General features: G+C 40.7%; 2 protein-coding genes across 6 annotated transcripts in view; one reads left to right on the top strand and one right to left on the bottom strand.

Moving 5' to 3' along the window:
• The first annotated feature begins 284 nt into the window (after positions 1-284).
• Positions 285-27625, top strand: part of IFT74 (intraflagellar transport 74) — a 42578-nt gene continuing 15237 nt past the window's right edge. Inside the window, exons 1-14 of one of the 4 annotated variants that reach the window (XM_053372158.1) lie at positions 285-479; positions 1769-1912; positions 3113-3248; positions 3966-4014; positions 5561-5659; positions 6305-6365; positions 6518-6577; positions 7805-7866; positions 20828-20966; positions 21778-21840; positions 22364-22507; positions 22867-22907; positions 23945-24024; positions 26671-26724. In XM_053372158.1, the coding sequence (XP_053228133.1) occupies positions 1793-1912; positions 3113-3248; positions 3966-4014; positions 5561-5659; positions 6305-6365; positions 6518-6577; positions 7805-7866; positions 20828-20966; positions 21778-21840; positions 22364-22507; positions 22867-22907; positions 23945-24024; positions 26671-26724 (1108 nt within the window). In that variant the 5' untranslated portion in view covers positions 285-479; positions 1769-1792. Of the gene's footprint in view, positions 539-1719; positions 1913-3112; positions 3249-3965; positions 4015-5560; positions 5660-6304; positions 6366-6517; positions 6578-7804; positions 7867-20827; positions 20967-21777; positions 21841-22363; positions 22508-22866; positions 22908-23944; positions 24025-26670; positions 26725-27625 lie in introns of all 4 variants that reach the window. The other 3 variants (XM_053372157.1, XM_053372160.1, XM_053372159.1) reach the window with 3 other exon arrangements.
• Positions 11194-18850, bottom strand: LRRC19 (leucine rich repeat containing 19). Of its 2 annotated transcripts, XM_053372166.1 has the most exons (6): positions 18731-18799; positions 17703-17754; positions 17000-17077; positions 14922-15432; positions 13716-13907; positions 11194-12201 (listed from the first exon to the last, which is right to left on the bottom strand). In XM_053372166.1, the coding sequence occupies exons 3-6, from the start codon at positions 17066-17068 to the stop codon at positions 11888-11890; spliced, it is 1086 nt and encodes a 361-aa protein (XP_053228141.1). In that variant the 5' UTR covers positions 17069-17077; positions 17703-17754; positions 18731-18799; the 3' UTR covers positions 11194-11887. The 2 variants fall into 2 exon arrangements, with proteins under 2 accessions (XP_053228141.1, XP_053228140.1); XM_053372165.1 differs by lacking the exon at positions 17703-17754 and having other exon boundaries at positions 18731-18850.

The following is a 27625-nucleotide window of genomic DNA, read 5'->3' as shown; positions in this document are numbered from 1 at the left end:
TTTTTGTGTAAAAAAAAAGGTCAGGAATTTTACTTTTTGAAATATGGCAACCATACTTGAGCACCAGATTTTAATATATATATATATCCCCTGTATTTTGCCATACGTACTAACCGTAGCCAACTCTTAACACTTCTATAGTTCCAAGTACCGTCTCTGGGGCGGGGGGGGGGAATGGACTGGCACGCACGCGCATAAGGCTCGTTCCTCTGCGCATGCGCCAAAGTGGAACGGTTGTGAGGCGAAAGCTGCGCGTACATCTCGCGATGGAATACGGGAGCGTGAGGGAAGAGGAAGAAGCCGCGCTCGGCTTGGTGCCAGAGCGACTGCGCGGAGGGAGCGGCGCCGGGGGTTGGCTGGCGCGGTTGCTAGGTTACGGCTTGCCGTCGCGCGCGCGGAGAGGCGTTCGTGGATAGGAGGGAACCGTTAAATTAACGGGTCTCGTTAGCCCACTGCGCGTGCGCGCGGGGAAGGGTCAGGTAAGAGAAGTCGCGCAGACTGGAGCGCGGATGCGGGAGTGGCGACCCTCACGACCCCCGTACGTGACATGCCTCAGCCCTTCCCCTCCCACAATGGGCCCAAGTCTCCGCATCACTCAGAAGGAGGCGGGGAAATGTTGCATGGAATTTAAGGCTGAGGGTGGTGACCGTCACGTGTGAACGCTCTCCTGCGCGACACGCGTCGTCGCAAAGTGGAAAAAAACAAGCGCCCAGTAACTCAGCCCTTCTCCAGGGAGTTTTTCTTTTAAAGGGGGGTGGGTTAAGGTTTGTTAAGGTTTCTGGGGAGTAAGGGACTGAGCTGCCCTAAGTATGTTGTTGGGCCATTTCTGGATTAATAAAAAATAAAACACAACATCAGGTTTGGTTTACAGAGGTTTTGCAATCTCTTCATGCCTATATTAGAGATACCCACAACATGTGTCTGTCGAAATAGTGCCTAGGCAGGGGGTGGGGGAGCTACCCCTCATCAATAAAAATCAATAAAAATATTTAACTGAGGTTCTGCCCCCCCAAAAAAAAGGATCCCCCCCATGAAACAGTGACTTGTATCTTTTCATCAATTGCTAGTGTTTTGTTTAAGATACTGTGTTCCGTGGTTTCACCTCCCATTGTAATTTCATATATGTAATCACAGAACTGCAGTCACGAGGGTCATCCAGTCCAACCCCTTGCAGTGCTAGAATCTTTGGCCCAACGTGAGGTTTGAACTCGTGACCCTGAGATTAAGAGTTTCAAGCTCCACGAACTGAGCTATCCCAGATTCATGTCTTTTATTTTCTTAATCTCAACCACATACGTCAAAGTTCTTTAGACTTTGCTCCATCATGAAATGATTCATAGATAATCTCTCACCTAAATATTGACTAGACCACAACACCTGTAGTTTTAGTAGGCTTGGTTCACCATGAGCTTACATTCCATGCCCAAGGACTGCAGGCAGATAAATTGTATTTTGATCTTCTGGCTACTGGACAGGGCTGGCTTCAAAATGATGGTGGTGCATATGCATTTTATTTTATTTTTAGTCCTACTTCCTACTGAAGACTTAATTCTAAACACGCATTTGATTCCCTAGTTACTGTGTTGAAGATAGCTGTCCTAATGGGCATATTTACCCTGTGTATGGCATGATTCCAATTAAAAAGCTAAAGAAAATTCTTACTTGTTTTATTTAAAATGTTTTCTTTATCCATGACTTAAAAGTTCTCTTTTAATACAGAATACACATTTAGAGGATTCTACTGTGTAACGTATGCTTGTTTCTAAAGAGAAATTTGAAGAAAAGAGAAAAAATGGCAAGTAATCACAAGCCTCCTACAGCCCGCCCGTCTTCAAGAGCAGGACTAGGCCTGGGAGCCAGACCGCCCTCATCCTCACTACGGCCTCCATCCGCAGCTCTGCTTGGAGGAGGAGTAAGTTAAAATTAATCTTTTTTAAAACCTACTGTGTTTGACAAGTGATACAGTTTCATTAAAGAGTTTATTTTCATTTTCTGATTCCTAAGCTAGAGCCTTTTCTATCCAGTGCAGATTACTTTGTTATTGTTTACACAGTGTTTCCAGACATCATAATATACACACCTTGTGTACAGTGGTACCTCGGGTTAAGTACTTAATTCGTTCTGGAGATCCGTTCTTAACCTGAAACTGTACTTAACCTGAAGCAGCATTTTAGCTAATGGGGCCTCCTGCTGTCGCTGCACCGCTGCTGCACGATTTCTGTTCTCATCCTGAAGCAAAGTTCTTAATCCGAGGTAATATTTTTGGGTTAGCGGAGTCTGTAACCTGAAGCGTATGTAATCTGAAGTGTATGTAACCCAAGGTACCACTGTATATTGTTTAACATAAGGGATTGTGTAACACGAAGGGATAGGTGTCTGCTCAAAGGATGTTATCATCTAAAAGTAGCAGCTAAAAACCAGTTTATTCTCCCATGTTTTTGGCATTTTATTTTCCTATTTATCTCTACTACTTTTTGTGGCTCACACTCCCGTTCCTTTTCCTTTTCGTTTATAAGCTTGTAGGCAGGGCTTCTGTGTTTGGGTGCTCGATGTGCTTATTGATACCTTTATCTTGTTATTCATTGCTACAACAATGGCTTGGATCCGAACATGCATGTGATAGAATCCTTATGGTTATTGGTAGCAGAATTGCAGAGGAGCAGAAGGGTTACTCTTCATCCACAACTTTTTTGCTCCAAATTGCACCACCAGCCTCTTTATCCCTTTTCAGGGTTTCAAAATCACCTTCCTGAAGCTGTCTTTACAAAAGTTTGTGGGGTCCTGTTAGGTATATGAGAGTCTTTAGGGTGAAGCTGTTAAACTAGGACCTTTGAGACCAGTCAGCTATGAAACTTCACTGGCTGACCTTGGGCCACTCTAACCTACCTCACAGGGTTATTGTGAGGATAAAATGGGAAGAAGGACTGTCACCACCTCGAGCTCCTGGAGGAAAGGTGGAATATAAACGCAACAAAAAAGGTGTGTGCCATGTCATTTGGTTTCATTTAAATCTCAAGACCTCAGCCTGTTTATTGATAAGTAGATAGACTAGTTTACTATTCTTCAGAATGGCATTCATTATTTTTTCTACTGATTCTGTTTTTGGTGTTAGATCCCTCCAGGAACATCAAGACCTGGTACACGTGGTGGATCCATAGGTACTGGTGTGGTTTTGTCCTCCCAGATTAAGGTTGCAGACCGTCCAGTGACGCAACAAGGGCTGAGTGGAATGAAAACTGGAATGAAAGGTATTTTAAGATATGAAGGCATACAAACATTGAATAAGTTAGTCCTGTGCCTGTGATTATAAGGGGAAACAGAGCAATGCACTTTACAGTGGTTTGGGCCTCATAGAGACATGAAATGTGTCGGAACTTAGGACAAGGCAAAGCAATTTTTTTTAATCAAAGCTCCATCCTGACGTACAGTGGTACCTCGCAAGACGAATGCCTCGTAAGACGAAAAACTTGCAAGACGAAAGAGTTTTTCGTTTTTTGAGTTGCTTCGCAAGACGAATTTCCCTATGGGCTTGCTTCGCAAGACGAAAACGTCTTGCAAGTTTGTTTCCTTTTTCTTAAAACCGTTAATACCCAGGGAATCCGTGCTTCGCAAGACGAAAAAACTCGCAGAACGAATTAATTTCGTCTTGCGAGGTACCACTGTAAGGGCAGAACTGAGCCAGCATCTGTGAAATCTCAGGTGGAACTTGGAAAGCTGGAATAGCACCAGAAGCTTTAAACCTAGACAGGTCTTATACTTTTCAGAGCGTATGACATTACATCATGGATTATTTAAGCGAATATGTACATTACATTATTTATAGAGGATTTATTTCAGCCTCTCTCTGTCTCTTTATGGTGATTTTATCACCTTGCATGAAAACAACCACTGGATTCTTTATTAACACAATTGTTTCTCATTGTACTGTGGTGTCGGGTAACAATTTGACATTTGTTATTTGTTAGGTCCACAGAGACAAATTATGGATAAATCCTATTACCTGGGAGTGCTCAGGTATGTGAAAGTTATTTGTCACCAGTGTTTGTGCTGTATTTATATGATTGTGTCAAGAGCTACCGCCTTATTGGCAGTAATTAATTGGCTGTCACCTTGATCTTACCTAGCTTGCAGTGTTTGGCAGGGATGATAAAGGTTTCTTAGCTCATGGCTCCTTAGCAGTAGCTCTTCCTCCTTTCATAGTCCAGCTGGCCCATTTTTCCTGCACTCAGCACAGGTATAGAGGACTGGCCTATGTTTTGTTTCACACTTGTCTTATCCCACTGCCTTCCCTACTGTTTGTCTGTACCAAATGCAGGCCTTTCCTTCCATTTCTTTCCTGTTTGCTGGAGTAGATACTTGTGACCAGTGTCCAACTGGCTTTCTTTGCTTTACTGGGAACCTCACTGCTTCCAGTCACCCAGCTGCGCTCCACACAATCTGACTTGGAATCAGCATAGGGTTAAAAATACTTTTTGAGGTTGAGGCGAAAGAGATTTGTGTAGAGCTTTCTACCTTCAGAAGTGCTCACCAAAGGAATGGTCAGGTTACTTAACAGATTAATATTTAATTGGCAAGTTGTCAAGAGCAGGTCAAGTATAAACACAACTCTAAAATATTAGGATTGGCTTCAGCTAATGAGTCCATCAGCAAAAGCCCACACAAGGACTTCCATTTGTGCATTGGGGTTCCCCCCTCCTCCCTTGCAACCCCCTTAGAAAAAAACAAATCTGCTGTAGAAAACAACTATACTGATCACTATGTAGCTATATTTAAAATTGGATTCAGCATCTGAAGGCTCCTAAACAAACTCTACCTTGATGAGTTGTGCTGCCTTGCAACTCATTTGCCCACCTAAAGGATAAAGTAGCATATGTAGTACACATAACTTGCACATGTCATCTTTGGGGTAGTCCTCTTGCCCCCTCACTCTCTTCCCAGAGTGACCTTCAAAAAAAAAACCTCTAGATACTGACCAGGGTTTTAGCATGATGTGGGCCTTTAGAAATGTATTGTATAAATTGACTAGGCTGCACTGGGCCATAAAGATTAAACCAGACACCCTTTTTATTAATAGTTTTTGATTGGATTGAAGAAACAAAAAGTCATACAATGCAAAGAAAACCGCAATTAATCAAGACATGTTCTCTGTGTACAACGGATGGGGCAGAGGGGAACGTCTGGTAGTCCCAACCAACCCATTTGAGCAAATAGATTTGTATAAAGAGTCCAGATATCAAGGAATTCCCCATCTTTCTTGTGTTTATGGAAGATCGCCTTCTCATATGCTGCCAGCTGAGTCATGTTCTCTGCCCACTGTAGGATTAGGGAAGTGGGATGAACTAGACATTTATCCACCAAAGGTGCCCTTAGAAGCCCTCAGTTAAATTGTCCCTCTTTCAGGTTCCAAAGGACTGGTACATAATTCAATAAATCACCGACATACAAATCTGAAGAGGTGTCCAAAACCATATTTATGTGGCAGATGACTTCTGACCCAAAGGCTGTGGCTTTAGAACAGGACTAAATTATACTTAACATAAGAACTATTTTTTTCCTACAGGAGCAAAATAAATGAACTCACCGCAGAAATTAACAAGCTTCAGAAAGAAATCGACATGTATAACCAGGAGAATTCTGTGTACCTATCATATGAAAAAAGGTGAGATAGATTGTACTTATTGTCATAGAATTATAGAGTTGGTAGGCACCCTGAGGGTCTTATAAAACTTTTGTGTTAATTAAAGTCAGTGGAATCATGTACACAAGTAAATTTGGATTGGAAACAGCAAGCTTGCAACTTACCTAGGGTTCACGTTCTAAGGATCATGCCTAAAGTCAAAATTGCATATACAGTGGTACCTCGTTTTGAGTCTGCCTCGTCGAGCATCCATTTTGTCGAACGTCTGCGGCAAACCCCAAAGTACCAGAACAGGTTACTTCCAGGTTTGCCTCATGCACAGAAGCACAAACCGCTCCATGTGCGTGTGCGGATTGGCACTTTGTCGTGCGTCCTTTTCATCTAGCGTCCGAGGCTCCGGAACGGATCCCAGTCGCAAAACAAGGTACAACTGTCATCAGAACACATTGGGTTCAATGGCAGGTGGGATTGCCAAAGTCTTTTTTCCTGGATGTCCGCCCCCATTTATTTATTTATTTATTTGCCCAGCACATAAAGCTGCATGCATGCAAGTTAAATACATGTAAGTTGCAGGCTTAGTGTGTGTTAAAACTTGAGACTTACTTTGATTACATTTTATCACATAAGCTATGTTGTATAGTAACTGTTCTTTTCCTGTTCTCTTAGGGCAGAGTCTTTAGCTAGTGAGATCAAAGAGTTTCAAGGGCAACTAGCTGATTACAATATGGTATGTTATTGTTTATATTGCTAATATTTATATATATTACACACATTGAAAATACTGGATCTAATTTTGAATTGCAGTTGCATAGATAATCACCTATAAATAATTCATTGGGAATAAAACTAGCAATTAATTGGGTTTCTGTGTTGTTTTAGCTGGTGGATAAACTTAATACCAATACCGATATGGAGGAAGTAATGAATGACTATAACCTGGTGAGTATTAACATTGTTTTGTAACAGTATTAGTTTTGCCTGAATTGGTTATTGTTCAGCTTGGACTGCTGCTAACCAGTGATGCTCAGTAGCTGCTGGAAAATGTTTGAAAACAATTGTAATTGGTTCTCAGCATATACTGTTGACCCAAATACATATGCAGAGTGACATTTCAAAGTAGCATCTTAGTTAATAGAAGGAAATATAAAAAGCCACAATTGTTCCAAACATTGGATCACAATAGAAAGGACCTACAGAATTTAAATTTCCAATTAAATGGTAGTTCCAACGGAACATTAAAAAAAACTTTTTTTTTTACCAGTGAAATGAGTAATGGAAATTTTACTGATCAACTGTTTGGGAGAGGGGAGCAAGAGCTGGTTTTAAACCGCCATCCCCACCCTCCAAAGGACCCCTTCCTGCAAAACATCTTATCAGTGAGATGCTTGCAATTTATTTGAAATTACTTGTGCTTGCACCTTCATCTGTTGCAGTCAGCATCTGTAACTTCAAATTTGCCTGAGGCATACCTTGCTGTCATTACAGCGCAGTACCTGGCAGGGATCTTTTTATTTCCCCGGGTTATTCAATCCTCTGAAAATTGCTGTTGTGTTCGGTGTTTTTAATTCTGATGACTGCTTTTAAAGCGCTCTTTTACTTTGTAATGTTTTAATGTTATTGTTTTAAAGTTTGTTTTATTTTTTGTTGGCTGCTCTGAGAACCTGTTAAAAGGTGGGATAGAAATCAAATAAATAAAAACAAGTAAATTAATATTTGTGGAGATCTGATACTTCATTCAGCTATGCCAGGTGTGGGGAACCTTTAGCCTCCCATATGTTTCTGAACTTCAAATCCTATCATCTCTCTCTACTGACAGTCTTGCTGAGGCTAATGGGAGTTTGTAGTTCAGCAGCATCTGCAGCACCAAAGCTGCCCCTGAGCTATATACCCCTTTTACCTATAGACACAGTCCAACCATTATGCATGTAAATTAGTACAGACGCATTTGAAACTGCCCTTAATTCTGATTTATGTTCCATTTCTCAAACATATTTTTAGGATCATGTTGTATTTCTTGAAAATCATTTTAAGACTGATTTATGGTATATAAGCTATAATAGCAAATTCAGTTGAATTAAAGACATTGACTCTAGAAACGGGAAATTTATTTGCTGTAGATATAGCAGAGCTATTCTCATGCTGTTGGTGGCTGTGTCTTTTTAATAGTTGAAGACTCAAAATGACCGTGAAGCTCAGGGCATAGACATCATTTTTACAGAAAGACAAGCGTAAGTATATGAATTTTTTAAAAACGAAACTGGAAAATAAACAAATGCATAGAAATGTTCTGTATTGTGTTATAATGCCATTCATAGACCCCTGACACTTGTCTGGTTTTTGTACTCAAGCAGTAGCAGGTGTGTGCTGACCTTTCACACTTTAGATTATTATTATTTATTGAATTTATATAGCGCCCTATACCTGGAGGTCTCGGGTCGGTTCACAGAGAAGATCAACATAAAAACCACAGTATATATAATCAAAATGAAAACAACAACCCAATAACATCCCTCCCCCCCCAAAAAAAAGAGCCACGTTTTAAAAGGGCATAGGATGTCAATCAGATCAACCAAAAGCCTGGTTAAAAAGGAACTTTTTTGCCTGGTGCCTAAAAGTGTATAATGAAGGCATCAGGTGAACTTCCCTGGGGAGAGCATTCCACAGACAGGGAGCCACTGCAGAGAAGGCCCCGTTCTCGTGTTACCATGCTCTGGACCTCTTGAGGGAGAGGCACATGAAGAAGGGCCTCAGAAGATGATCTCAGGGTCCGGGTAGGTTCATATGGAAAGAAGATGTTTTCTACTATTTCCAATTGTAGTTACAGCAGCAAATGCCATGTAAGTTGAGGGGGGAAAGTCTTATTTCAGTATCCATCAGATTAATGATATTTTACCTTGATCCTAAGACCACTTTTTAAGGCAAATTATTTACTATGCTTTGCAGAGTAGTTGGCTGCATCCACAGCCCTGCTCAGGCTCACGGTACCCACAGTGGGTAGTCACGGTAGGTGGGGCAGTTGGACCCGATGCTGTTGTGCGACAACCAGTGAAAGCAGCATGGGTTCTAGCAGATACCTGACTGACTCAGCCCTGTCCTCCCACCCACCCTCAGAATGCACCGTTTAAAAACTTTCCGCTGTCGCCTACCCCATAAATAAATTACAACTGTCAGACACAAACACAGGGCAACTGATCCAGGATTTTATAACATCCAAGACATGAGGAAGTGATAACAAGTTTAACGCCCTTTCTTTCAGGAATCAGGACATACTCATGGTGAAAGCACAAAGCCAGGCATGCAGTCTTCATAGCACATTTAATTTCAGGGATTTATTTATTTATTTATTTATTAAATTTCTATACCACAGGGTCCAGGTAGGTTCGTATGGGGAGAGATAAACCTTGAGGTATTGTGGTCCTGAGCTGTTTGATAATAACATATTATTATTATTATTAATAATAATAATAATAATAATAATACCACACCCATCTGGCTTGGTTTCCCCAGCCACTCTGGGTGGCTCCCAACAGAATATTAAAAACACAATAAAACATCAAACATTAAAAACTTCCCTAAACAAGGCTGCCTTCAGATGTCTTCTAAAAGTCAGATAGCTTTTCATTTCCTTGACATCTGGTGGGCGAGCGTTCCATAGGGCAGGTGCCACTACCAAGAAGGACCTCTGCCTGGTTCCCTGTAACCACTTATCACAGTGAGGGAACTGCCAGAAGGCCCTCGGAGGAGGACCTCAGTGTCCGGGCTGAACAATGGGGGTGGAGATGCTCCTTCAGGTGTACTGGGCCGAGGCTGTTTAGGGCTTTAAAGGTCATCACGAACACTTTGAATTGTGCTCAGAAACGTGCTGGGAGCCAGTGTAGGTCTTTCAGGACCAGTGTTAATATGGTCTCGGCAGCCACTCCCAGTCACCAGTCTAGCTGCTGATTTGAAGATTTTTAAGAGGTCAAAACCAGCACTTTGAATTGGGCCCAGAAACTAATTGGTAGGTGGACCAGGATTGGCTTTGTATTTTCAAACTGTCGTGCCCCGCTGAGCAACCCGACTGCCAAATTCTGAACCAGCTGAAGTTTCTCAATGTGGCCACCACGTATAATGTGTTACAGTAATCTAAACTAGAGACTATCTGACCATAGACAACAGAAGTTACGCTATCCCTGTCTAGATAAGGGCACAGTTGGGCCACCAGTTGAAGTTGATGGAAGGTGTGCTGGGCCCGGGGGTTAACCCGAGCAACGCGTTCCAGGTCCAGTCCCGGATCCAAGAATTCCACGAGGAGTCAGTCCAAAAGGGCCAAGGCAGGAAACCAGGCTAGGTCAGGCACAGGGTAATAGGCAGGTTGCAGCAAGCAGCAATGTTGCTCCCACAACCTGGGGCAGGGTCCGGCAGCCTTTTATCTCTGATGGGGTAATGACTGGTCCTGATCCCCCGGTGACTCACCTCCCTGTCTCACCTGAAGGCAAGCACTCCTCTCGAGTACTCGGGTCTCTCCTTCTCTCAGACCTCAGTCTCTGCAGCTCGGAAGATGTCGGTGGGTTACTAGACCCAGAGGCCGCCTCAGCTGCTCCCGACCCAACTGGTAGTGGAGCAGCTGTAAGTGATGGCCCAGCAGAGGGCAATGAGGTAATCCCCACATCTGGAGCCAGGGCAGGCTCAGGCCCGTAACTCGGCCCAGCTGGTGCTTGTTGCAGGGGAACCTGTGCAGACTGGGGCTCTTCAGAATCAAGCCCCAGACTCGGTTCAGATGCCGCCTGAGGCAGAGGATCCAGTGCAGACTGAGACTCCTCCAGTTCTGAGTCCCAGGCAATCACAGAAGGCACTCGGGCCACAGAGGAAACCTGAATCTCAAGCAAAGGATCCAGGAGTACTCCCAAGCTACATACGTGCATCTTCAGAGGAAGTGTAACCCCATCAAGAGCAGGCAATCTCCCAGCCATCCAGTCTAGGGAACCCCCACTAACAGTGCCTCAGTCTTATCTAGATTGAGCTTCTGTTTATTAGCTCTCGTCCAGAGCATTGCTGGGGCAAGACAATGGTCCAGGGCATCCACACCAGCACATGCAAAGGAGAAGTACAGCTGTGTGTTAGCAGCATATTTCTGGCAACAGATTCCAGACTTCCAGATGACCCTACTCAGTGATTTCATGTAGATGTTAAACACCATAAGGGGTAAAATGTACAACAAAACAAGTCAGCTTTAAATAAATAAAAATTCAGCTCACCATCACAAACCCCAGAAGTAGCATATAGGATAAAAGATTTAACATTGAACCCCGAGGAACCCCAAATTGAAGGCTCCACGGGGCCAAAGAACACTCCTCAAACATCACCCTCTGGAAACAACCATCCAAGTAGGACTAAAACCAGCGTTGAGTGGTGCCACCCACCCCTAACGCAGACAGCCACTCCAGAAGGGTACCCATGGCATCAACCTGTTTTTCTGATTTTTTGTTCATTTAAAAGTGAAAACAAGCATTTTTATTTATTTTATTTATCTTATATCGGTCATAGTTGTGTAGTGCAACAAAAGCGAAACTCAGTTTCTGTTAATTAGAATTATTTTAATTAATTACATATTTCTGGATGTTCAGACACAGAAGATATTATTTCTTCTTCATTGACGGTCAGACTCTAAACTCCAGGGGATGCCTCCTTAATGATTTGTGTAATGACTTCCTTAGCATGCCAGACCCTTGTTTTGCCTATTTTAAAATATACAGCCGTTCTTCGGAAGTTGAACAGAATTCGTTCTGGAAGTCAGTTCGACTTCTGAAACGTTTGGAAACCAAGGCACAGCTTCCAGTTGGTTTCCGATTGTGCAGGTGCGCCAGAAACTATAGCAGAAGCCGCACCTGACATTCGGCTTCCAAAAAAATGTTCGAAAACTGGAAGACTCACTTCCGGTTTTTGATCATTCGGGAACCGGAATGTTCAAGTCCCAAGGCATTTGGGAGCCGAGGTACGACTGTATAGGGCTATATTTCTCTTTCAGGTACCCAAACAAAATGCCTTGATTTACATACAAAAAAACCTTTGATCCTCCAACACCATTTCACCAATAGTGGTTCTCTGCAATGATGACAAGATTAAATAGTGCATATTTTGATTAATCACAAGCAGCAACAGTTTGGTTTTTTTAGCCCATTGCTTTATAAAGCTACAGATATGATAGCCCTTTGCACATATTTCAGAATGGGGCAGAGAGATTCAGACTGCAACATTCATAGTAACTCTTCATGTATCGATATATTTGTCTTCAATAAATCCATCTTCCTCTGGAACAAATGTATGAAATTGTTCAAAAACCACAACTGATTCCTCTTCATTGGTACCTGGTGTATGTGGGAATGCGCAGTTATGAGATGTGAAAGTTTCTTCAAACATCTCTGGTTCGTCTTCCTCCAAACGACTATGATTATAGCTAATCAAATAACGGTACCATACTGGGAATTTGATGACCATTCCAATCAGCAATGAAATGCTGATAACAACAACCAGGACACCAATCAGAAAGGTCCAACTTTTGCCAGGACGATGAACATCCACACCTTAAAATAGATCAAACATCGTTTTAGTACTTTTCAGTATAAATACAACTCCATTTTTCCTCATAAGGTTACCTTTCAGAAGTTATCAAGTAACTTCCCTCTCTCCATAGAAAAATAAAGGGTTGGCGCTAGACTCCTTCCATTCACAGAAGTGAGTTAAATCCAGCAGAGGTTCCCACTCTGCAAATTGCCTGCTTCTGTGGGCAGAAAGGGGTATAGGTGATTTTTGCAAAATCCCATCCCCACTGCAACCCCTGGTACCACCCCCTATACTGTTCCTCAGGGTTCCCTAACCTTCCATATCAGCTTTTCAGAGGTAAAAGGAGCTGCAGGGGGAAAAGAATATGCAAAAGTCACTTTGCACTTCAACCCACTGGAGAATCAAGTTTGTGGTTTTGCAATTCCCACACCTGTGACACCAACACATCTTTAGGATATTTGACTGTTAGCCTTTTAAAAGCGGCGTTTTAGTAAAGTTTGGCACTTGACTGAACATATTTCAGTAGTTGCTCTGTTAAAGAGTCCTGAAGGCATCTGTTGTTAACATAATCGTGGGAATTCAACTGGTACAGTTAAATAGACATTATGCTGTGTGCTTGGATCCCAGGTACCTGCCCCATTCCAGGTCTAGTTATGTCTGTTTGTCTGTGACTAGTGACCCCAGGTAGGCATATTCATCCAAATCAGTGGAAGAATTCATCAAGGTTAATGAGGCCCTGGGCAAGTATCTTGAATTAGATCAGCTGAGATCTAGCTGCACCAGAAAAAAGTTTAACAAAAGAATTTGAACTTTGTGCTCCCAATGACGCATGGCTGTCTGGGTTAATCTGACGTTTACCAATATGCATAAAAAACTAGAAAAGGCTATATTGCAATTATATATAGTCATCATAACTTTCAGCATATTACTTGTTTTAAAAGACAATTCAAAAGCTATTTTGGTAATACATCTAATATTATTATCAATATATCAATATATATGCTAAATATTCTAATTTATATGAGGATAGCATAGAGACTGGAGTCTATAAACCAAGCCAAGGACTGGCTCCTTGTTGAATTTTGCTTAAAATACACAAGACTGTGCGAGTTGTTCTTCCTGAGAAATGTAAAGGAAATGGTGGAGCTGCTCTTAACAATGTTTAAGGAAAAGAACGCACAGTTATAGGTTTGATATAATGGCAGAAGAGGAGGGGAGCAACCTTTACCAATTGCCCGTTCACCTTGCAGACCTTTGCACCCTCTGAAAATCTGCTGGAGAGGGTAGGGGGATTGTGGGAAGACTACAGAACGGGTGGGGATTGGGCAAAAATAATGTTCTTCCTTCCACCAGCAGGATCCCTCTGCTGGATCAAAAGCTATCCATGAACAGAGGGAGCCCTACTTTTAGCAGACAGCTAAATTTGGATTCAATACGCATTTGCTTTAAATTCTGTATCAGTGCACTAAATGATCTTTAGTATTGTTTCTGAAATGCATGGCTTCTATAGCTGGTAAATTAAACTGAAATATACCTGACATTAGTGCTTTTCTATTTGTACCATTATGCAGAGATAGACTATCATTAGTTGGATTAAGAGAAGTGAAAGATAAGGTGGTTGCTTCAGTCGTCATCTCTCTTTTCTCACAGTCAGCTATAATTGCTGCCTTGATAGGTTGTTTTTTCAGGCTGCTTGGAGACATACACACAGTACCGTTCTCATTTTCTGTAATTATAAACATTTCAAAAAGATTAAAGTTTTTGGTCTGTGCTGACCTTAAAAACAACTTCAGACAGTATAGTTTAGAACTTTAAAAATAATCCATGCGACCATCTAGTGCAGGGGTAGGCAAACTAAGCCCGGGGGCCAGATCCCGCCCAATCACCTTCTAAATTCGGTCCACAGACAGTCCAGGAATCAGCATGTTTTTACACGAGTATAATGTGTCCTTTTATTTAAAACACATCTCTGGGTTATTTGTGGGGCCTGCCTAGTGTTTTTACATGAGTAGAATGTGTGCTTTTATTTAAAATGCACCTCTGGGTTATTTGTGGGGCATAGGAATTCATTTATTATTATTTTTCAAAATATAGTTTGGCCCCCCACGAGGTCTGAGGGACAGTGGACTGGCCCCCTGCTGAAAAAGTCTGCTGACCCCTGATCTAGTGTGATACGGTTGCCAGAGGCAAATATATTATTTCCAACAATTATTCATTCCATGAAAATATTCCTGGGCATCAAATATATGAATATATTCAGTATTACCTATACTGTAATAATCTCAGGCAGGTTTGACTGTGCTATTCATCTGTTTAATAGGAGTCTTAAGGCTGGGAGTTAGTTGCATTGAACTCAGTGGGATTAATTCTTAGTAGGTGCATATAGGATTGCACCGTTATTTTTTTTCTGAAACCACATTACTTAGTACATTTCTAGTTCATAGGGCAAACGCCTCTTTTCCTATACAAAATCTGTTGGATGAATAGGCAATTTTCAGACATGACCTTTTCACATACCAACTTAATGTATGTGCTCGACATTTAGTTCATATTTTATCTTTTCGGTGTGCTTTTTATTGACAACTCCTTTTAGCATTTTTGGCTCTCAGTCTAAAGGAATCCTTATCTCAAAAATAAAACATGTGAGGATAGCTAAATTCATACATCAACGGAGTACACTTAGTCCTCCTGAAATGGAAATCGTATAGATTAAAACACCAATACATTTTTTGATACTTACCCATGGTTACTTTAGTGGTCTTCAGCCAACTCTGTAAACTAACGAGGTCACATGAACAATTCCATGGATTTCCAATTAATGTGACATTGGTTAAATTAAGGGATATTTTTGCATCAAAATATCTCATAAGGTTATTTTTTAGGTTTAAGACCACCAAGCTCTTTAGCAATACAAACACACTGGAATCTAATTGCACAATTTTGTTATTCTGTAGGTGCAAAATCTTTAGTTTATTTAAACCAGCAAATGCTGCTTGTTCAACTGTACTGATAGAATTATTGCTGACATCTAGAACTGCTAATTTTGAAAGTTTGTCAAAAGTAAAATTACGGAGAATAGAAATGGAATTGTTGCTTAGGTATAATTCTGTAATATTCTTGTACTTTTGAAGATTTGTGGTATCACTTTCATTTAAAGTGATGCTGTTGTAACTGAGAACTAGTATAGAAACATTTTTGTCTAGGCCAGGAGGAACAGAAGTATAGTTTTTTGCTGCTTCCTCGCACTTAACCTGTTAAACAAAGAGAGAGAAAATGTTACAAATACAGATTGGGGAAGATTACCAGGATAAAACAGATAATATGTTCATCAAGCTCTCATATATAGGGATATGAAAACTTTTCTAAAATATATTGATGTTATTGTTTGTTGTAAAGGAAAATTCTGCCCGGCTAATCTTCAGAAAGAAAATCAGAACAGATGACATTGCAAAATACAATCCTATAACAACATTGAAAGTGTATCAACAATATAGAAACAAAAGCAGCAGCACAAAACAACTATATAAACATAAATAAAGCTACAGCTGTTCAGATTTGTGGTCCTTCATATTAGTCAGCTATATGATCAGTATGTGAAAGAAAATGACCAGAAAAAGTAGTTCAGGCTATAGGAAAACAGGCCTGCTTCTTTTTTGTTGAAATCTTGGGGCTCAAATAAAAAATGTTGGAGTTAAACTCTTTTCTACAGTAGAATATTGAGCATAGAAATCTGAAATACCTGAATCATTCAGGACTGAATATAAATGCTTTGGCAGAGCGTTTTAGGGCTAAAGGGAACTTTTATAAAAAAAAGACCATCTATTTCCCCACCTCGCTTAATGCAAGGCATATCCCATACCAGCCTATAATGACCAGAACAAAACTCATGGAATATTTCTTCCTGGTGCAAAGAAGGGAGTACCATGAAATAACTACCGTATTTTGCAGGTGATGACAATCATAATATGATTGGTTAGGCAGTGTATTCTGTGGGTTTTGAATCCTTCACATACCGTACTCTATCATATATATTATTGGCATCCATCTGTCTCGAAAGACAATGGAGTTTGCCTCCAGGGGTGAAGTCAAATCACCACGTTAGCTGCACCCAAGTGACCTCCCCAGGGCGCAAGCCTGAACAGTGTGTATGGTATTCCTGGGCTGCTCAGACAACCAGACCTTGCTGGTGTCCAAAGGAAATCATAGCAATATGTTTGTCACCAGCTTGGTGGCAGGAGTTGCTGGAAAGAAGTACCATCCAACCATCTTAGGGACCGCACTCTGGATTTGTGTAGGATTTACCCACAAGCCTTTCCTTCTGAAGATATCCCGCAAGGCAGTGGAGGTCCTATCATATACCGTATTTTTTGCTCTATCAGACTCACTTTTTCCCTCCTAAAAAGTAAGGGGAAATGTGTGCGTCTTATGGAGCGAATGTAGGCTGCGCAGCTATCCCAGAAGCCAGAACAGCAAGACGGATCGCTGCGCGAAAGCAGCGATCCCTCTTGCTTGTTCTGGCTTCTGGGTTTGAGAATATTTTTTTTCTTGTTTTCCTCCTCCAAAAACTAAGTGTGTCTTGTGGTCTGGTGCGTCTTATAGAGCGAAAAATACCATATATGAATGTGATAATTTCTGCCACCCCACCCCAAAAGAGGAGTTAAAATAGCCTTAGGCTGCAGTCTTAAGTACGCATAGGAGTCAACCACATTGAACACAATGTGGCTTTCTTCATAGAACACCTGTAAAGGATTGAGCTGTTAACAGCTTTATACGAAAAGTAGCCAAGTAGTAGTAGCTTGATTTGGTTATGAAGCTTACCATTTGAGAAGCAGCAACTGGATGTAAAAAGAGAGCTGCAACCAGTGTCGGGAGCCAAGCCAGCTTCATATTCTGAACCTGTAGGTACACGTTATCGCTTGAATAGTATTGAAGCTCAATTTGATGATGAAAAAGAAGTTCACAAAGAGCATCATAGTTGTGATTGCAAAGCCAAGTGAATCAACAGGATTTGTAGAACTGAGTAAAATATGGAAATGTAAACTATATATCGTTTGTGCTATGAAATCAGGCCTTTGTCATCTGTCAATGTTCAAGAAATTATTTCACCTGGTGTTCTTTTTTAAAAATATTTTTTAGTTAAAATTTACAATTTATTATTCAACACATTTATCATATAAAAGAAAATAGAATAAAACAAAACTCCCCCCACCCCGTGACTTCCCTCAACTTCTCCTTCTGGTTCTTTGACATTTTGCTACTTCTGCTTAAATTTTCTCTTATTTTTCATCTTTCAGCTGAATGCTCTTACATTCTTATCATTTTTATACCAAATTTTCTTCCAGTTACTTCTTACACTTAATTAATTTCCATATTGTTTCTTAAACCTTTACTCGTTTTCTTAATTGTAAGTGTTTTACTCAAACCCTGCTGGTGAGTCCATTTCTTTACAATATTTCTGTAAATACATCATGAACGATTCCCAGTCTTTTTTTAAAGTCTCTGTTGTCTTTGTCTAGTTCACCTAGTGTTCTGATACTTTAAAAAATGACATAGCTGTGATCTGTTGAGGTGTCCTGTAGAAATACAATAAAAAATTTCCAAGTACTGGTGCTCTTTCATCAGATGTCTTAATACTATCGCTATAGCTGTTACCAAATATTAAAGAAAGAAACTGCAACAGCTATGCAGTACTTCAAATACTTAGAATCTTTCTTCCTGCCCATTCTCCCTCCAGAGCTCTGAAATGGCGCTACTGATCAGGGCTACACAAGACATGAGCCATATCTATTGCACTGGTGAGAACTGCTTGACCCTTCCCTATAGGGAAAAGTTTGCAAATCTCAAAAGATAGAGAAAAGCACAGCCAGCAATACAGTGGTACCTCAGGTTACATACGCTTCAGGTTACATATGCTTCAGGTTACAGACTCCACTAACCCAGAAATAGTGCTTCAGGTTAAGAACTTTGCTTCAGGATGAGAAAAGAAATCATGCTCCGGTGGCACGGCGGCAGCAGGAGGCCCCATTAGCTAAAGTGGTGCTTCAGGTTAAGAACAGTTTCAGGTTAAGAACAGACCTCCGGTATGAATTAAGTACTTAACCTGAGGTACCACTGTATCTAGAAACATTGGAGCACCCAAACAAGTAATATCAATAACCTCGCAAAACCCACACAAAAGTTGTAGTGTCTCTTGTGAAAACTTCCTCCTTTTAGTCCATGTATATATATGTATTAAAATCAAGTTAAATTCTTCAGGGATTCACATTTTTTTCTCAAGTGTTCCATTAAAGGCCCTCCGTTATTTAAGAAGAATAAAACGGGCAGCTTCCCTGTTTAAACGGAGGGGAAACATTTGAAAAATATTTTCCAAGCTTCCAAAGATGTCCTCTTGCAAAGCCATTGAGTGAATTCATACAGCTATGAACCAATATAATATTTAAACTATAATCTTAATAGTTGGGTTGTAAAACAATGTATTTTATTATACATTTGTTAATAAAACAAACATCTATACGTTTGATAATACTAGCAGTTTACCCAATCTCTTACCTTCTTATTTTTTCTCTGGAACATCATATACATGTTTGCGTGTATCCTTGTGGATAAAAAAAAGAAGAGTACAATGTTAACTTCGCTTGGCTTCAACCTTTGTACCCTATTAGCAAGCACGTTGTTTAAAATAAGGAACTTCAGGATGCCTTTAGCAAAAGATTGACTTGGGTTCATATGTGACTTAATAGACTTGCAGCCAATAAGGAAGTTTTAGAATATGATCAGGTATCATGTTTATGACATGAAGTGAGGGCAAAAGAGCAAGTTTACCCACGGTTAGAGTTTCCAATAAAACATGGTTGTATTGGAAACAGAGAGCCATGGGTAGAAATTTATTTTTTAGTGGGGTACAGTTACGAAACATCAGACATTATAAATATACAAAGTGCAGCTAAAAGCCTTTGCAGTTGTTAACACGCTGATCAGGTTGGAGGTTAGGTATAAGTTACATTCAAAGAATTAAAAATCACCTTTAACTTTTCTATGTCACATGTATCATTAAGTCAAAACCAGTGAGAGGAGAAGGCACTAAACATTTTGGATCAGTTCTGATTCAGCTGTGACTATAGTTGCTCTGATTCCAGTTTATGCTAACAGTAACCTGTTTGACACCCATCTGCCAGTTCAGCTCCGGTTCACATGAGAAAGTATAAATATTCATATTACGATAGTGATTTGTCTGTGTGATAGAGTGGGTATGATCATTGTGATATTGTGCCCTAATCTAAAGTTTTATATTTCGGCAATGGCTTTGGCTAGATTAAATGAATAAATACAGTCGTACCTCAGAAATCAAACCGAATCTGTTCCAGAAGTCTGTTCGACTTCCAAAACATTCGGAAACCAAGGCACGGCATCCGATTGGCTGCAGGAAGCTCCGGAAGCCAATCAGAAGCCGCGTCAGACGTTCAGCTTCCAAAGAACATTCGCAAACTGGAACACTCACTTCTAGGTTTGCGGCGTTCGGGAGCCAAAACGTTCGAGTAGCAAGGCATTCGTCAGCCAAGGTACTACTGTAATATGATACTTAATGGAGCAATTCTTTAATGTCTGCTCAGAAGTAAGGCCCATTAACGTCCATGGGGCCCAATCTCAGATAAGCCAGTATCCTAAATGTGTTAGAGAGGGGGTGCTAATAGCTGAGAAAGAACACGGGAAATACGGCTGATAACTTAATATGGAAAGATGTAGTGTGATGGAAAAAATACGAAGAGCAGTTTTTACTAAACTGATCCTGTTGCTCACATCGCTGCTGCTGCTGCTTGCCAGATGCGCTCGCGCGCTCTCTCTCTCTCTCTCTCTCTCTCTCTCTCTCTCATCTTTTAATGCTTTTAAATGCCACCCAAACTTGGACACTCACAGCTTGCAGTTCTGTACAGTGCCATAGGCCTTACCAGCACAGGTATACAGACCGGGATTTTCCCCAGGAAGAATGTGCATGCTTCACTTAGCTCAAAGGTTAGGAAGAAGGTTTCAGTAAAAGCTGTAGAGAGTAGCCAAGCTACTGCATGAGGTTCATGGCGCTCTCACCCTTCCCCTGCCAAGCTGTTTTCCCTCATAATCTTCAATAGTAAATTTCAGCCTTAAAGCTTCCTGCAGCTTCCCAACCCTTAACTTCCTTCAAGATAGTGTATCTGAAGAAGTGTGCGTGCACACGGAAGCTCATACTAATAACAAACTTAGTTGGTCTCTAAGGTGCTACTGGAAGGAATTTTTTTTTTTTGTTCCTTCAAGGTAGGAGTTCATGTGCTCAAGCTAGCCCTATTTACATAAGCACTGGCACAAGACAGAGGGAGAGGTCAGACTCACACCCACAATCCCCACTCCTGCCCTCTTCAGTTCTCTCTCTTTCTGAGATCTAGTATCTTGCAAAATGCAGAGTGCAAATTAAATGGAGAAGGCTTATGCCCCTACAAAGTGTGCCTGTGGGCTCTGTTCAGAAGCTTAATGCAGAAAAGGGTTGGAAGCAGAGACGGTGAGCATCAACCTGGATCCCCTTTGACACATTCACTGGCTCATGTGCTTCTGGCTTGCACTCTTTATAAAGATTTGGGGATTGAGGTTATTTACAAAATATTTGCTTTTGTGATGCAGCAAAGAAAATCTCATTCAAGCTGTGGAAGATGACATCCAGCAGGAAAAGCAGGCGGCGGAAAACATAGTAAAAAATATGTCTGAAGAGGATCAAGCTAAATACATGGAGATGAAAGTGGCAAATGAAAAGCTCTTGCAGGTGACGCTTTCATGTCTGAACTACATCTTGATGAGCCCCAGCACAATCAATAAAGCGTTGATAAATGAAAAAGAACTCCTTCTATAGCTGAAATCCAACAGCGGAAATCCAAAAGCTGAAATCCTTTTATGTAGGATTGCATGATCTTGACTAAGCTGTCAACTCCCCATATTTTTTGGAGGGGTCCATTTTCTATGCACGTAGCTTCTGGTAGCTTTCATTAACCAAACACACTGGTCCTGCTTTCCAAACACAGTGCGTTCCTAGGAAATTGTTCGTTAGGCGAGCTTTCGCTTAATGAGCTGGTGATTTCCAGTATTTCCTATATGAACAATTCTGTTCCATGATTTGTCCTTTCTCTCTCCCTCCCTCTTCCACTGCCTCTCGCAGTTTGACCAAACTGGCAGTGGAAGACAGGAGTGCCTGGCATGCTCTGGTCCATGAGGTCACGAAGAGTCGGACACGACTCATCGACTAAACAACTCTCCCTCCTTGGTTTCTGCCTGAAACTACTGCAGTCAATCAGCCAACAAAAGAAAAACCGAATTGTCTGATCCTTTCTGCTCCCTCATTTGTCTGATCTTTTCTGCTCCTTGATGTGCCCTATCTCTGTCCCTCACTCCATGGTTTCTGCCGAAAATGCTGCCACCACCAAGATAAACACAAGAAACTGGACAAACTCCAGCTGTTTGGATATCTGAACTTTCATTTAGCAAAGGTTGGGTATAACTAATTGTGTTCAGGTAACAGATTTCAGGTAATGAACAATCCAGTAGCAGGACCTGCATACTAATTTATTTTACTCTTGTAGGAATTGTGTGCTTTACAGCAAGAACTGGATGCTGTGAATATAAAAGAACAGTCTCTAGATGCTGTACGTATGACATTAAATTCTTCTATTCAGTTACAAAATGATTGAAATTTGAGAGTGTTTAAAATTTTGTTAATGAGAAAACAAAAGCTGGCACAAGTTGTTGGGTTTTTTTGTTTTTGCTGTACCATTAAGAAAATCTGGCCAAAATCCCATGATAGCCTATTAATTTATCTGGACACTGAATATCAATTAATGCTTGTAATAGAAGCCATGGGCTTTGTTAGTGATTGTAGGCTCTTGATTTTTAGTTCTCTACTCAGTTTTATCCAGGATTTATAGTTTTGTTTTTATCAAGTTTTAAAGGGCATTTTATTGGATACTATTGTTTGTATTTATATGGGGGGGTTGCAAACAGTATTCAGGGATATATATTTCTTTATAAACCAATCATAAATAAATTGTTACCTGGCAGTTTCAACACATGAGCACTTTTGGTCGATGTACAAAAATTCTTAACAGATCACTTACATGACTTTATTCACAAAATATTTCATCACTTTAGTAAAGAAGTTTATCTCTTCAGGAAATAGCACACTCCCAGGTTAAACAGGAGGCTCTGCAACTGTATGAAAAGCTTCATGGCCTTGAGGAACATCGGAATCAAATGATGGCAGAGGACAAAAGTATGGGCTCTCCACAAGAGGAGAGAGAGAGATTGCTAAAACAGGTATGTAGAGTGCTAAAACAGACAGAAATGAAGAGATTTTGCAAACAAAGGGCAGTTGAAAAGTGAAAACTGGGAGGTCAAGTAAGCACCTCTGTCCAAACCACCAACTATGGATAATGACGCTAGAAACAGAACTGACAGACGTCATTTATTATTATTAAGTGGTCTCCATTTTTAGCATAACCAAGTAATTTAAAAAAATTCTTTATTGCATTTTTAAAAATTTCGGAGAAAATAATAAATTAAACATTACATCCGAATATACAGAAAGAAAAAGGAATTTTTTTGCAGAGACCAACCATCTTTGGTTTTCCATTGTTATTTAATGATTATATGTTTCTTTTTTTCTTTTTTTAAAGGTGAAGGAAGACAATCAAGAAATAGCAAGCATGGAGAGACAGTGAGTGCTGTTCCATATTGTTCTTTTAGACCCTGGTTCTGAATATAAATGCAATTCTCTTATCTATTTCTGCAAAGCTGCTTAACTCATATAACCAGCTTGTATAGTTCAGCTGCTTATAGGCTAAATAAAGAAACAGACCTTGGGTTTTTTGAATGCCTCGCAAAACACTTCTAGTTACAACGTATTTTGAACTGAGATATGATCTATTTGGGATGACTTGAACTGTTACTAAAGTGCTAAAAGCAAGTAGTATGTAAAGCCCAAAGACTGTATTTACTCAGCCAAGTTTCCCCCCATATCTACATGTTCATCTTGTGGCAATTTACCTCATTCCAAGGGAATTTTGGCAGAAAGGAGCTTAGGCAAAGTGGAAGATTTCCAGGGTTCTTAAACATGCAGAAAACCTCTGCAGGCATAGAAGAGAAGTAGACCTCGTATAGTCACCCCCTTCATGTGTTTTCTGTCCCTTGTTCATACTGGCTAAAGCTGGCTGTAATCAGGCATCCCCAAACTCGGCCCTCCAGATGTTTTGGGACAACAATTCTCATCATCCCTGACCACTGGTCCTGTTAGCTAGGGATGATGGGAGTTGTAGTCCCAAAACATCTGGAGGGCCGAGTTTGGGGGTGCCTAGCTTTAATGACAATTGTGCATTCTTCTATTATAGCAAACAGTGAAATCCTATATATGTCTGCCCCATTGATTTCAGTGGGACTTACTCCCAGTAGGTGAATTAGTATAGGCTTGCAATCCAAGTCATTATTATAATGCTGATTAACCAGCAGATGGACCCATTTGTTAAGTTAAACAAGGCGAGATCGCTCCTTTGGGATAATCAAGTTTCTGTTTAAAGTTAAATACATTGAGTCAGTGCTGGAATGCTAAGAACCTAAGAGATGTTAGGGAAAGAAACTAAAAGATGTTGGAGTTTTACATTTGTTGACTTCACTCACCTTGCTATTTCCCTTCCAGAAAATACCTGCTAAATGCTGTACTTTTTCAGTTTTCATCATTTAGTTTTTGCATGGTTTTAGGCTGACAGACATAAAAGAAAAAATCAACCAACTTAACGAAGGAATACGGCAGCTTGACATGGATTTAGAGGAGCAGCAAGGTAAAATAGACAGGACCTATTAACCTGGTTTTAAAAAACAGTATTAAGGAGGGTATTCAACTAAGTTTTACTCAGAACAGGCCGATTGAAACGAATGGACATGAATAAGTTAGGTCTATTATTTTCAGTAGGCCTACTCTAAATAAACTTTATTTCATAAAAAATATATACTGTTTGATAGTTTTAAAAAAGCCCTGAAATCAAAACGAATAAACAATAAAAATATTAGTCAAAGCAGTTAAAATATTCAGAAAATTTAAACCAGCAATAAACTAAAAGCACATCAACATTCTAGGTATCTGGGTAAGCTTGTCTGAACAAAAACGTTTTTAGCAGGTGTCGAAAATGGTACAATGAAGGTGTCTGTCTGATATCAATAGGCAGAGAGTTCCAAAATGTAGGTGCCATCTTGTTTAGTTTTTCTTTCATGTAGTAGATCTGATTCAGAAGTGAATTTGTGAATTTCCCCATTCATTTATGATCTCTGGATTGAGGGTACTGAAGATCCGTGCGCACAAAAATCTGCTGTCGGCAGGAAGGTTTCTTCTTGTTCTGAAAGACCTCAGGGGGTGAGAATAGTGAGCGAAGATAACATGATGAAGTTTCTCCTAGTCAGGGCAATGTGTACTCTGTACCAGAATAGGCCAGTTCCTTTACTAAGTCCAGTCCAAGTTCTGTGATACAAATCAGTTTTGCAAATGGAACAAGTACAGTGGTACCTCGGATTAAGTACTTAATTCGTTCCGGAGGTACTTAACCTGAAACTGTTCTTAACCTGAAACACCACTTTAGCTAATGGGGCCTCCTGCTGCTGCTGCGCCACTGGAGCCCGATTTCTGTTCTCATCCTGAAGCAAAGTTCTTAACCTGAAGCACTATTTCTGGGTTAGCGGAGTCTGTAACCTGAAGCGTATGTAACCCGAGGTACCACTGTATTTTGCATAGTATTCTTCCTTATTTTGCATAGTATTCTTTCCAAGAATGACTGCTTACCCAGACTGGGGTGGGTGGCAGTTGTGGCCTGTTGCCATCGGCTCCGCAACCACCGGAGCAGCAGCCACCAGGTTGCTGGCTGTTAGAAAATCTCCGGGCCAGCTCCCACCTCATCACTGTCATTTGACTTTGGCCAATCCAGCTGAGCCTGTGGGGCAGGGCATGTGGGAGCAGACTAGACTGTTGCAGTCTTCACTCTGGCCTGCTACCACCCCATATATAAGCAACGGTCCAGACTTCAGCAAGAACAGCAGTATCCTGTTGGCATAGACGGGATTAGTATTGTCACTACAGAATGCAAGGTTTATGGATGATGATGATGATGATGATACCCCACCCATCTGGCTGGGTTTCCCCATCTACTCTGGGCAGCTTCCAGCAAAATATGAAGACATAATACAGCACCATTTGCAGACTGTGTATATATGCTTCTCGGAGTACGTATATATTATTGAGCCCTAGTATCACATATAAGAACATGAGAAAAAATATTTGAGATGTAGACGATTGTTAATTTAGCCTGAATATATCCAAAGGGTCTTATTCCTAGTTCCTGCTAATCACTAATCTGTTAAGGAACTTAAATAGTATTGTTCTTTCTTAATTGCAATCTTGGTACTCCCATCACTGCTTAATTTGGTCTCTCCATTTTCAAATAATAGTAACAATTTCTTCATTCTGCTTTTATCCTTTTTTCTTTGCATATTGCTTTTGCATTATTTTCTTGTATCATTTGGATGACTATAGACGGTAAGAAATAGATTGCTTTGGTGATAGCTTAGCAAAAACAGCACTCTCTGCTTTTACACGAGTCTGTTTTGTTTCTTGTGGCAAGAGTAATAAAACAAAGAAGTAGAAATATTCTCTAGATTTTTTAAAATGAGTCCAGGAATATATATTCATGGTCCTCTGAAAAGTGGGCTAGACTTTTTCAGGGCACTTCTGGTAAGTTTTCCTGTATCATGAAAGGGAGAGTCAGCCAGGAACAGGCTCACAGCTGCAAGGAAGTTCAAGGAAAATCATGGTCCCTTGGGGCCAGTTGCATATGTTTATAATTTGTATATGTTAGATATGAAGGAAAGCTGAAGGGATGTCGATACAATACTATTGGGGAGGAAAGAAGATGTTGGAATTCTTGACTCTAAATGTATCTATATTTAGCTTATCCTTTCAAATTTTTTGCTTATGAAACACAAGACATCCACTGAAATAATTTTTATATATTTTAAAGACTGAATTAATCCTATTAAAATACAAACAAAGTATACAAAGTACCCCTCTATCTCAAGCACTGAATATTTGCTTTAAATCAGATTTCCATACATGGATTTTGGTCAGCTCTTAAATGAACAAGATTCATTGAAACAGGTCAAAGAACAAAAGGTGTAGGAATGGATCGCATGCGGTACTAGTTGAAAGATGCTTGCACAAAGGGTATTTCCCATACCAGCTACTCACTGCAGCCCCTGTGCCTCCATAAGTCCTCTTGGGATTTGAAATGAGAGGTTGTAGTAAAAGGGAGAAATGGAAAATCAAACAGAGACAGTTTGGGTTGTGAGTTCCTCTGAGTTCAGTAGGGTTTATCTCCAAGTAAATGAGAAGATCACAAGTCTTAAATTATTAACTGTTTAATTTTAAAATGGCATTTTTGTAGGTGAGAAGAATCTGAAATACAAGGAGTTGAAGAAAAGAGAAGAAAGCATGGACAGTAAGTAGATTCAAATGTATGTTGACTTGCATTGTCAAAATGAAGGCATCTCTTAATCCACATTTCATTTGCATTAATAGCTTTTGGTCACCTGGCATGATCGCTGTTCTTAATTTAGCAACCTTAGCCCATGACGTTTCCCCACATAGCCACTGGCTTTGCAGCAGTGTATAGAGCAGGCATGGCCAAACTTGCCTCCAGCTGTTTTGGGACTACAACTCCCACCATCCCTAGCTAACAGGACCAGTGGTCAGGGATGATGGGAGTTGCAGTCCTGAAACATCTGGAGGGCCAAGTTTGGCCATGCCTGGTACAGAGCAATAATTGATTGCTATTTCAGGCATTCAGATTATCAGTCAAGACATTCCTCTTGGTTTGTAGGCTGCATTCAGTGTTTATAAGATCACAATTAATTGTGGAAAATTGAAAATAAAATAGGTCTGGGTGTGTCGGAAAATACTGTACAGACACATGAAAAAGATTGTGAAGATCAAATAACAGCAGTTTTTTAAAGTTTCATATGGCCTTCTTAAGCTGCTTTTGTATAAGGATGCATCTGTAGATTTTGCTTTTGTCAGGAGACTATCCTCAGAGGAGAACTAGATAAGGAAGGCGCTTTGTGCACCTTTACAGTGCTCAGTTGACTTAAAAGCTGCCTTCAGCATACAGGAACTCTGATGTAAGATTTGGAGCTGCCATGTATGAGTCAGAGCAGGGGCCGGCAACCTAAGGCCCATGGGCCACAAGTGGCCGACGGGGGTCGTTAAACCGGCCCACGAGCCGCCCCCGAACTGAGTTCCCGCTCGCTGCGCTAAACTGGCTCGGCGCGGGGACTTGCTTCCGCAACGCAGGAAATTGCGTCTGCGCAAACGCCAGAAATTGCAGGCATGCGCGCGATCTG

Source organism: Podarcis raffonei, chromosome 17, assembly GCF_027172205.1.
Source record: "Podarcis raffonei isolate rPodRaf1 chromosome 17, rPodRaf1.pri, whole genome shotgun sequence".
Taxonomy (NCBI): domain Eukaryota; kingdom Metazoa; phylum Chordata; class Lepidosauria; order Squamata; family Lacertidae; genus Podarcis; species Podarcis raffonei.
The sequence above is the reverse complement of the archived record's forward strand: the minus strand, read 5'-3'. Positions and strand labels throughout refer to the sequence as shown.